The sequence below is a fragment of the Salmo salar genome, chromosome 20 (assembly GCF_965601325.2).
Source record: "Salmo salar chromosome 20, fSalSal1, whole genome shotgun sequence".
NCBI lineage: Eukaryota > Metazoa > Chordata > Actinopteri > Salmoniformes > Salmonidae > Salmo > Salmo salar.
In genome coordinates this window covers 64,348,941-64,360,860 of record NC_138310.1, presented here as the reverse complement: position 1 = coordinate 64,360,860, position 11,920 = coordinate 64,348,941, and the positions used below count along the sequence as shown (strand labels likewise).

The 11,920-nt window shown below is 42.4% G+C and overlaps 1 protein-coding gene across 2 annotated transcripts in view; it reads right to left on the bottom strand.

Annotated features, from left to right (window-relative positions):
- Positions 1-1,516: 1,516 nt before the first annotated feature.
- Positions 1,517-11,920, bottom strand: part of rfa1 (Replication protein A 70 kDa DNA-binding subunit) — a 44,649-nt gene continuing 34,245 nt past the window's right edge. The window contains 3 exon segments of one of the 2 annotated variants that reach the window (NM_001141785.1): positions 1,517-3,055; positions 10,566-10,652; positions 11,077-11,184. In NM_001141785.1, the coding sequence (NP_001135257.1) occupies positions 2,948-3,055; positions 10,566-10,652; positions 11,077-11,184 (303 nt within the window). In that variant the 3' untranslated portion in view covers positions 1,517-2,947. 2 annotated transcript variants of the gene reach the window in all.

Sequence of the window (11,920 nt, the reverse complement as noted above, 5' to 3'; positions counted from 1 at the left end):
AGAATAAAAATATTCAAAATCATGCATCCTGTGTGCAACAAGGCACAAAAGTAATACTGCAAAAAAACATGGCAAAGGAACACACTTTTTATTTTGGGCAAATCCAACATCACTGAGTAACTGCCTGCTTATTTTGAAGCATGATGGTGGGTATGCTTGACATTGGCAAAGACTGGAGAGTTTTGCAGGATAAAAATAAACTGGTTAGCGCTAAGCACAGGAAAAATCCTAGAGGAAAACCAGCTTCAGTCTGCTTTCTGCCAGACACCGGGGGGAATTCACCTTTCAGCACTACAATAACCTACAACACAAGGCCAAATCTACACTGGAGTTGCTTACCAAGATGACAGTGTATGTTCATGAGTGGCCAAATCTGCTTGAAAAACTATGGCAAGACTTGACAATTGCTGTCTAACCATAATCCCAAACATCTTGACAGTTTAAATAAACTTGAAAATAATAATTGTTACGTTTAAATATTGCACAATCCATGTGTGCAAAGCTCTTAGACTTACCCAAGACTCTCAGGTCACTAATCGCTGCCAAAGGTGTTTCTAAATTATATTGACTCAGGGGGTGAATACTTATCTAATAAAAGGTATCTTAGTATTTCATTTTTCATTAATCTGATTATATATTTTTTTTATCTTCCACTTTGAAATTTGAGTATATCATTCAATTAAATCCATTTGAATCCCACTTTGTAATACAAACTGAAGAAATCCAAGAGGGGTGAATACTTATCATACCCATTGTAGCATACCTGCCAACCCCCATGTCCCCATCTGTAACGCCCATCTGTTGTCAAGATAATAGTTGAGTGGGAACTAATCCTGATTATTACACAAAAATGTAATTCAGTTTAATTGAATGTGAGTCAGCCAATATGTGTCATGCTAACAAGTGTAAAATCAATTGTAAAAGTGCATTAAAATCAAATGTTCTAATTGGAAGTCTGCATGGCATAAAGAAAATTGGAAGGAAATAATCTAGCTAGGTGTAAAAGGCTGGCATCTTGTGACGACTCCTCAGGATAAGCTTGAATGAAGTGATATTATTCGTTCACCATGTTTTAAATTGGTAGTCTACATGCAGGATGTAAGAACTATTTATAATGTGATAGACTTGACTCCCAAAAACCGTCAAAATGTGTGAGTGTGTCATGGAATTAAGTGTTTGAGCTCAGCGACAATCACTGGTTCACCCCTCACTGAGCCCAGAGGCTATTTCCATGGTTACATGTGTGACTGACAGGCCGAGTGTGTGTGGGGGGGGGATTCACAAACCGATCTGCTCGGCTTTGACACTAGTTATCTTCGGAGCCAAAAGACAACAGCCAACCCAGCCAACAAATGACAACAGCAACGTTATATAGAGGAAACCTCTAGGAAGTCTTCCTAGGGGAAATCACCATATAAAGAAGCAGAGGGTGTCAGTTTGAGAGGTGGGGGGAGGAAGGGGGGGGAACGAAGACAAACTCAAGCAATGAGGCACAGCTAAAAAGAACAACATTTTGAACAGTGGGAAGACAGCTTTAATCCATCTCAGCTACACACAATGGGCCGAAGATGCAGCGTTCAGCGGAAACGCGATGGTTATCAGAAGAAAAATGGGGAAGAAGAGCTTTACTGATGTTCTGCTTTAATACAACATGGAAGTCAAGACTACAGGAGGGCATCAGTGGCACATCTGAGCTCCACCTCTGGAGATAGATGTTTGTCCCAATTGGCACCCTATTCCCTATATAGTACACTACTTTGGACCAGAGCCTTATGGGCTCTAGTGCACTGTAAAGTGAATAAGGCAGCATTTGGATGCATCCAGAGAGCACTGTGAGCCAGCTACTGAATAAATCTTTTAAAATGCAGCAACAAAGATTAAGGCTCCAGACCTGTCCCATGACCCCCACCCCACTGCCTTCTCTTTAAATGGGCTGAGACCTGGTTAACCTGCCTGCTGTACAACATGGTTACACTCAGACATTTATCTGGCTACACTCCAGCAGTGCATTCTAACACATCACATTAACCTGGGCCCTTTATTCATATCTATCAACAGAACAAAGCAGAAAACATTCATTTAAAAACACCTGACAACTCCTTCACGTTTGATCACAAACAGGTTTATTTTTATGTAAACTGACCAAATAGATGTAAAGAAAAATGCCAATTATTGCTGTCTGAAATATTCTAACTTAAGAGGTACTGAAAATAATTACAAAGATTAAACCATGTATCTACATAAATACAGTACAGCGCATTTCCAGCATTCTGCCTGCTCTGTGGGTGTGAGAGAGTTAGAAAATCATTGCTCTTATCAGGGATGGGTAGGTCCAGGTATGGTGATGGTGGGAGCGAGTGACAGAGCGCTAGCTACAGTACAGACCCCTGTGCACATACAAAACACCCATGCAATAACAGCTAACTTAAGACAGACCACACAGCTATGATTTCTGTGGTTAAGACTGTCCCATCCCAGGCACCATCCATCCCTCCCTAAAATCCCTCGTTCCATTTTATCCACCACCCAAAATGTCAGCAGTTTCAGAAGTCACCCCCCACCCATCACCAAAACACAGAGATATAATACTGCCCCAGCACTCACTCTCTCTACTGGTTGGGCCAAGAAGACAAAACCAAAACTTCTAGTACCATTCAGCATAGTTAACATATTCAAAGTTCAGTGACTTACAGAGTAACAGAGGTACATGGACACAGCTAAATAAAAAGTATAGAATAGTAACACTTCGGTTACGTCTGAAATAGCACCCTATTCCCCATGTAGTGCACTACTTTTGGTCAAAAGAAGTGCACTACATAGGGTATAGGGTGACATTTGGGATGAAACCTAGGACTGGTTCACAGTCAGTCTGGCAGGTTGGGAAGTGCTGCGGCTGCAGATCAGGGGGCGAAGCTTGAACATAGCCGAGGGGGCAAAGCGAGCGTTCTTATTGGGCGGAAGCCATCTTCCTGATGTTCATGATGAGTCTCTTGCTGTACTCCTTGTGGTCCACAGGTTTCACCTCCATCACCGTGGCCTTGATCCGGGACTCGTCCTAAAGAGACAGGCAAACACATGGAATAGATGTTACACGATGTCCCCCTCAGTGTCCATTCACTACACTCGCTACCTCACAATTATCTCTCCTTCCTCCCAAAGTGTGAACTTATTCACTTCCCTTCACTGATTTCAAAGTAAATGACTGGTACAATAAATGTGGTGGAAATTCTCTATAGCCCATGCCTCCACCAATCCAATGCTTTAGATTTGTGGGAAATAGTGTATTACTGGGATGCACCCACTGTGTTAGAGGGAAGACAAACCAACACAAACCTCAGCCATGTGCAGATCACCTGCTGGGTGTCGACGAACAGTGGCCATTCAACATGTAGAATCATTAGGAAATGAACAGAAAAAGACAGCCGAGGTTCTGTGGTCAATAGGCTGGACACCCGCTGCTTTTAACTGTTGGTCTGCACGGTCTGTTTGGACTTTTACTGGAATGCCTGTTATACAAGCTTGTTCAGCCAAGGACAAAAGCTTGGATTCACCATAGGTCACTGACTGCAGGTTCAGCCAGAGAAAGCAGCACTAAGTAGGCAGGCAGCCTGGTACCAGAGAGATTATCCGACTTCTCTAACACGTTAGAAAATGTGATATTTGAATAGCCTGTATTTAAAATCTGGCATTTAAATGGATGGTGATGCAACCTCTGTGCACTGCGACAGAGACAGCGTTTAAATGTTCTCACCACCTCCGCATCTGTCTAGAGTAGATAAGGTCATCCACCTGGTCCATCACTCTTTAAAGAGGCTGCTACAGTCACCAGCTACAATCACCTGCTACGTCCCAAATGACACCCTATTCCCATTTCCCTACATACTGAACTATTTTTGACCAGAGCCCTATCGAGCCTGGTCAAAAGTAGTGCACTATGTAGGGAATAGGGTGTCATTTTGGATGCCGACATTCACTTGGTCTCCATTAAAATCGCTCAGGAACCACTAGAGGTGAGATGGATACATGTTCCTTTCAATTGACTCACTCTTATTAGAGCCTGAGAGAAAACAAGCCCCCTCTTCTTGTCCCCTCACTAAGAGGGAATCCTGTCCTTCTAAGCAGCCCTTACATAACACAGGGCATAAGTGCATGCTGTAGCAAAACATTTTCCAACGGAAAGCTAAAATATGTGTTTGATATTGGACTGGTAGTTCAAGTAGTCCCTCCCTGTTTGTCAGTTTTCTTCTGTTTTGGTGGATAATGAATGCGACCCAGGAGAAGGTTAGATTCGACAGTCATCACCATCCTACAGTCTCTCTCTCTTTGCAGATCTCTACAGAACAATCCTCAGGCAAGGGTAATAGCTATGCTGCTGCTAAAATGCTAATTGTACACAGCGAACACAAAAGATCAAAACGCTGCAATCAATTGCCGATCTAGAATTTTCTCAGAGGAGAAATACCCATTTCCTGAGTGGGGTGAGCATTGTTCTGGGCTGTGCTAATGTATGTGCAGGTGGCGGGGCAGGGTGCAGAGCGGGGCGAGGGAGGGTGTCATAGGGTGCGTGACAGAAGGAAATGGGGGTGTTGTAGGAAGAAGAGAGAAAAGGTGTTGTAGCACTCCTCTCTCTCACATGGGCTTAAAAAGGACTATCGGCCCTGCGGTTACGATCGGCCCTGCGGTTACGATCGGCCCTGCGGTTACGATCGGCCCTGCGGTTACGCTGCACTCCCCCCATTAGGTTCAGCTAAAAAGCAATTTATGCAGTCTGGATGTTAGTGCATTCACACTCTCCTATCTGCCTCTAACCACGGCCAGATGGAACGCTTGAGAAGGTATACAGTAACGTTATGGTTCAGTGGATGACCTCAGCCATGTGGGGTTTGACTTCTGCAGCCTGTGGTCCACTGAGCACCTCCCATGTTTACAATACTAGTTATTACTGTAATATTTTTACAGACAAAATGATTGAACCATGGTTTAATTGTTCACTGTTCATTGAATTTAAGTGCTAGCTGCAATGGATATCTTCTCATTTCTACAAGAAACAAGAATGATGTAACCATGGTTGCATTGTGTCTGTTCATAGAAGAAGTCCACTCCATGAAGTACACTAGAGCAGATACGTCCCCATCTCTAGCAGAGGTCTGTTGGTCGCAGCAGGTGTAGACACTAGAGCGAAGACAGCGGTCCTGACAGGTCTGTAGTGTAGTGTCAGTCCTGTGCTCTGCTGCCCCCACCTCGGTTTACATGCTGACACAGTGTGACTGGGGGAGTAGGGGCTCAGCTCGGCTAGCTTAGCAGCATGTGTGTGGTGGATGTGACAAAACTTTGTATGTCTGTGCCTACACTCAGGCTTCAGACAACTCAGGCCCTGTTTGTTCCAGCCACACATAAAACAATTTAAACATTTTTGGAGGAGGCGGGGAAATCACTGTGAGATATATCTAAGATATTCGTTAAAGAGGTAGGGTTTCAGACGTTTTCAAAAGATGGGTGGGGACTTCCGCTGTCTTGACAATAGGGGGAAGCTTGTTCCATAAGCTGCCCAGCATCCCTACAAAGTGCACACACACAACCCACAGATACACACAGTGCAGTTCCAATGAGACCTTTCTTTAATAGTATTAAGTGTGCCAGCGTTGCTATGGTAGATAGTGGGAGCAGAAACCTGACTAACCAAATCACACATGAAAAGGGCATCAGTCTTTTCATCCTGTGTGCAGTGGCTCTGAAACAGACACAGCAGCAGAGATGAAGGGTGGTCTGGAAATGGTCCCTCATCATTTTCTACCATCTAATGAGTAACTCCCTCCCTGGTCACTCTGCTTTAGTCCCCCAACTCACCCTCACCTCCCTTTTCTTCCCCCAGAGCACACTGCCCTCACACACAGGTCTCTCAGGCTCACTCACTCACACACACACACACACACACACACACACACACACACACACACACACACACACACACACACACACACACACACACACACACACACACACACACACACACACACACACACACACACACACACACACACACACACACACACACACACAGCACTGCAGCTCCACAAGCGAGTGTGACAGAGTTTGTCAAGCGATTAGTGTTGGTCACATCTTGCCAGAAAGGCAGGGTTTATGTGGGCAAAGCGAGGAGAATCAGACTGCCGCTTGCTATGCAAATCCACAGCACTTCTCTGCTTCTCCTTCCGTAGTACTACTGCACTGGGCTCGGCCTGTCATGGGTTGGAAAGGGATGGAAGGCAGACATCTATTTGAGAGCTTGACATGGTTTTATGTCCGATGTGCTCTCTTTTCTCCAATGTCCCCCAGACAACCACTTGAGACCCAGACAACCAAGCACTGGAAACAGACTAAACAAGTTACAAGGACTAAACTGTCTGGACCAAGAGAGAAAAGTGAGAGCTAGGGGGAGGGAATAACAGCACTGTACAAAGTTACAGCTGGGTTACGATCACATAAGCTAATCATTGTTACTTATAAACTATGCTTCTCTCACCTCCTGATTCCTTACACAATGATCAAATATATAGTCAGCAGACATGGCTAAGCTGCATCTCTTCCATCAACACAATAGCATGTCTCTGCTAGTCTGTCTGTGGTCAGAGCAGCAGGTAGGTAGCTACAAGGTCACCTCTGGAAGCGCTGACAGCGACTTTTTCTCATCTAATTCTGCATTATACAATCTCCAATTACTGATGCAAACTGCTTCTTGAGTAAAAAAATAATAATTCTGCTGATAACTTCCCAACATTAAGTTTATTAGACAGATGCCATCTAACACGGCTGCTCTCATATGATGCTGTAGTATTGATGTCTAGTAAAGTAGTGGTAGGAGTCATTAACCATATGATGCTGTAGTACTGATGTCTAGTAAAGTATTGGTATGAGTCATTAACCATATGATGCTACAGTACTGATGTCTAGTAAAGTAGTAGTAGGAGTCATTAACCATATGATGCTGTAGTACTGATGTCTAGTAAAGTATTGGTATGAGTCATTAACCATATGATGCTGTAGTACTGATGTCTAGTAAAGTATTGGTATGAGTCATTAACCATATGATGCTGCAGTACTGATGTCTAGTAAAGTAGTAGTATGAGTCATTAACCATATGATGCTACAGTACTGATGTCTAGTAAAGTATTGGTATGAGTCATTAACCATATGATGCTGTAGTACTGATGTCTAGTAAAGTATTGGTATGAGTCATTAACCATATGATGCTACAGTACTGATGTCTAGTAAAGTAGTAGTAGGAGTCATTAACCATATGATGCTGTAGTACTGATGTCTAGTAAAGTAGTAGTAGGAGTCATTAACCATATGATGCTACAGTTCTGATGTCTAGTAAAGTATTGGTATGAGTCATTAACCATATGATGCTGTAGTATTGATGTCTAGTAAAGTAGTAGTAGGAGTCATTAACCATATGATGCTGTAGTACTGATGTCTAGTAAAGTATTGGTATGAGTCATTAACCATATGATGCTGTAGTACTGATGTCTAGTAAAGTATTGGTATGAGTCATTAACCATATGATGCTGTAGTACTGATGTCTAGTAAAGTATTGGTATGAGTCATTAACCATATGATGCTGTAGTACTGATGTCTAGTAAAGTAGTAGTAGGAGTCATTAACCATATGATGCTTTAGTACTGATGTCTAGTAAAGTAGTAGTAGGAGTCATTAACCATATGATGCTGTAGTACTGATGTCTAGTAAGGTAGTAGTAGGAGTCATTAACCATATGATGCTGTAGTACTGATGTCTAGTAAAAGTAGTAGTAGGAGTCATTAACCATATGATGCTACAGTTCTGATGTCTAGTAAAGTAGTAGTAGGAGTCATTAACCATATGATGCTGTAGTACTGATGTCTAGTAAAGTATTGGTATGAGTCATTAACCATATGATGCTGTAGTATTGATGTCTAGTAAAGTAGTAGTAGGAGTCATTAACCATATGATGCTGTAGTACTGATGTCTAGTAAAGTATTGGTATGAGTCATTAACCATATGATGCTGTAGTACTGATGTCTAGTAAAGTATTGGTATGAGTCATTAACCATATGATGCTGTAGTACTGATGTCTAGTAAAGTATTGGTATGAGTCATTAACCATATGATGCTGTAGTACTGATGTCTAGTAAAGTATTGGTATGAGTCATTAACCATATGATGCTGTAGTACTGATGTCTAGTAAAGTATTGGTATGAGTCATTAACCATATGATGCTGTAGTACTGATGTCTAGTAAAGTAGTAGTAGGAGTCATTAACCATATGATGCTACAGTACTGATGTCTAGTAAAGTAGTGGTAGGAGTCATTAACCATATGATGCTGCAGTTCTGATGTCTAGTAAAGTAGTAGTAGGAGTCATTAACCATATGATGCTGTAGTACTGATGTCTAGTAAAGTAGTAGTAGGAGTCATTAACCATATGATGCTGTAGTACTGATGTCTAGTAAAGTAGTAGTAGGAGTCATTAACCATGGCAACCATGAACAAAAACATGGACTTTGTCAATATGAGACCCTTACATTGTTCATCCTACATCAGTCGAATGTCAATATGAGACCCTTACATTGTTCATCCTACGTCAGAAAACATGCTCTACAACCTAGCTACACGACTCAAAGTAAGAAAAACAGATTTTTTTCCTCTCAAGGAAAACTGGCTTGCAGCAGAAAGCCCAGACATGTTTTAAGGAAACATTTGGTTGAGGCAATGGCCAGGACATCCTTGAAACAGCAGGCTCCTGTAAACTGCCGAGGCTGAGCTGTGCTCTCACACACACACACACACACACACACACACACACACACACACACACACACACACACACACACACACACACACACACACACCACACACACACACACACACACACACACACACACACACACACCGTTGTGACAGACAGTGGTCTCTACTCTTCTGTTGTTAATGGGCCTCCCTGGCAGAGTTCCAACTCTCCCTGCTCTCAGTCCCAAACCAATCAATTATTTTATGCTGTGCCCTCAAAACAAGGCTCCATCTGTGTAGCTTCCAGGAGAGGGTGACCACAACTAATCTGTGTGCACCTTTCACACAGCCCCTGAAAACGAGCTGTCGTGTCAAGAAAACCCACCGTCTGTTCTATTCTGTGGTCTCTCTCTACAGACGAAGGGATGGAAGGAGAGGAGAGAAGAGGCAATTCAACCAATAAAAGGAGAAATGCCACAGCCAAATGCTGATATTTGTCAGGCCAATTGGAATATGAACGTCACACACAGCTGAACATAGAAAGAAGCTGTTTACATACCGATTTCAATAAATTGGCATTCAGTCGAAACCTCTGAACAAGATGTATGTGTGTCTGTGTTCTTTTTCCTCCCATCCAGATGACTGGAATGGAACAACACAACCTCTACCTCATAGTTGGCAACACGCTCTGATATGAAGTAATAAATGTCTGTTAGGCTTGAGCAGTATACCGGGGCATTTGGAAAAAGCCACATGATGGTTTTTCCAATACTGTCAATAGCACTGAAACAATTTTGGAATTTAATAAAAGTTGAACATTTGTTGCTACTTTTTAAAGTAAATACCTGCAGTCAATTTTGTAATACGTTAGGAGATGAAGAACATTGCGTTCTTCATTTGACCTGTTACATTATTACAAGCACACAATGACAAGAGACCGGAGCCTTGTTGTGCAGCACGCGCTAGGTGATCTAGTTACAGTATGGAACTCACAACTAAATATTTGCCAGCTAAATATCTTATAACTATTAAGTTAACTGTCTAAAATGTGCTAAATGCTCTGCAGTTCTGCATTTGGTTTGCTAATTTAGTAGCTAGTTAGCTATCTATCTGGTTAGCTTCTTCCAAAATCAAGCCTTCGCTTGGTAACAGCAGAGAATCCCCTCCTGGATCAAGAGCCTTGCTAGCTAATATTTGTTTTGTGCGTGCAGCAAACTGTTACTTGTATACAAGTATAGTTTAAGTCAGAATCTGTACAAAATGTTTGCAATGTGCTCATTAGCATTTAAGTTAGCATTCTCTACAGGATTTCACATGTACTTGTTAGAATTGATAACCTTCGGATTACAGAGTATCAGTGGGGTTTGAAAACAGCGCCCCTTGTTTTCAGTGTCGGTATTACTGAATATCCTGGTATGGCGTGAAGTTATGGCAATCTGGATACCGCCCAAGCCTGATGTCTGTCATTTTATACATTTAGTGTCAGATCAATATATCGGTTGACTGATTAAAATCGGCTGATACTTTCCCCCCTCTCTTTTAGATCTATCATATCGGTCTTTATATCACCGATATTGACAAATGATGAACAAAAACATGCTAATCTTAGGACTTCTGTTCACGTAATGTTTGTTTTCAATTGTAAGAAATTACATTCAAAAGTATCTTTGAAGAGACATATATCACGTCTGAAAAACAATGCATCGGCCGATAAATTGGAACAGGTATTACTTTGCCTCCCAAAAATAAGCATTGTATTGGATCCCAAAATCCCATATCTGTCAGGCGCTACTTACATTGTAGGTCTCCAGCTTCACTCTGTTACGGAAAACGAACGTGTGGAAGTTGGCCTGCTGAAAGATCTCCTCGAAGGCAGCTTCATTCTGCATGAAAATTAACAAAATGGGATCAATTTAACTTTAATGACACTCAGAAACTTGCTCGTTTCCATTAAAAAGCCATTGTTTTAATCAAGATGGCTGGTTCTAAATCAAAGCCGTTTTCCATCTAATTAAAATGTTCAAAATAATGTAGCGCAACATTTTTTGTTAAAAATCACTTGTGATTATTTCAATAGAAGTCCTTGGGTTATAGAAGCTGTGTGAGGGCGGACAGAGACCACACAGCAGCCTGTTTAGGCAGAGCAGAGGTAGCTGGTGCTGGTGGCTGGCAGGGACAGGCTAGAGTAGACCGTGCCTGGGGTTCAGCACCTCCTCTAGGCCCTTTCCTCAGGCCAGGCTTTCAACCAGAAAGAGAAGGAGCGAGACAGGGTGACAGGCGGGCAGAGAGGGAGACAGGCAGGCTCACCGAGTCCTTGAGCTGCCCTAGGTAAGCAGCGTTCTGTCCCAAGATGGCTTCAGCACTCTCCTGGAAGCAGGTCACCCACTGGTTGTCCCCGTAGTCTGCTATGTTGGCCTGCAGGACGAGAGGAGGAACAAAGAGACAGACGCATGTTAGGAGTGAGTACTGGGGAAAGTCAAAGGTCATCTGGGCTTTGTTGATCATTGGTTGCAACACAAATAGCACCCCATTATCTTTATAGTGCACCACTTTTGACTAGAGTGCAATGGGCCCTGGTCAAAAGAAGTGCAACACATAGGAAATAGGGTGCCATTTGGAACACATTCAGTCTATTAAAAATGTAGGCTTCTCAGAGATTTGATACTTTGGTTTATTATTGTTAATGATGTCACGTTGCTGCTGAATATTCAATGTATTGTCGATTGCACAAGTTTATACTCCTGGGAAAATCATTATTATAGAACTCTCCATTTGGCACCAGCAGAACCAAGGTGTACGTGTGATGAGAGCTGCGCACAGTGGTAGCATATTCCCAGCTTATGATCCAGTTCTGTGAAGAAAAGCAATATGCTGACTGGCGAGAGGTGCAAAACAATAGAAAAGCAGCTTATTTTAGATGTCTGGCTGCAAGAGCTCGTTTGCTGACTAAATGAGGTAGTATTTTAATGCTGCTATTTTTAACAAGCAGAGAAAAAAAATGCCTCAACATTGATGGGGGGGGGGGGGGGGAATAGAGCAATTAACTCAACATAATCCTGACTTCTACCTAACAAAACCAATAAAATGAATCCGAAATAGCCAGCCACTATTTAACACTTGCAGCAGCGAGAACAGAATGGCCTTAAATAAT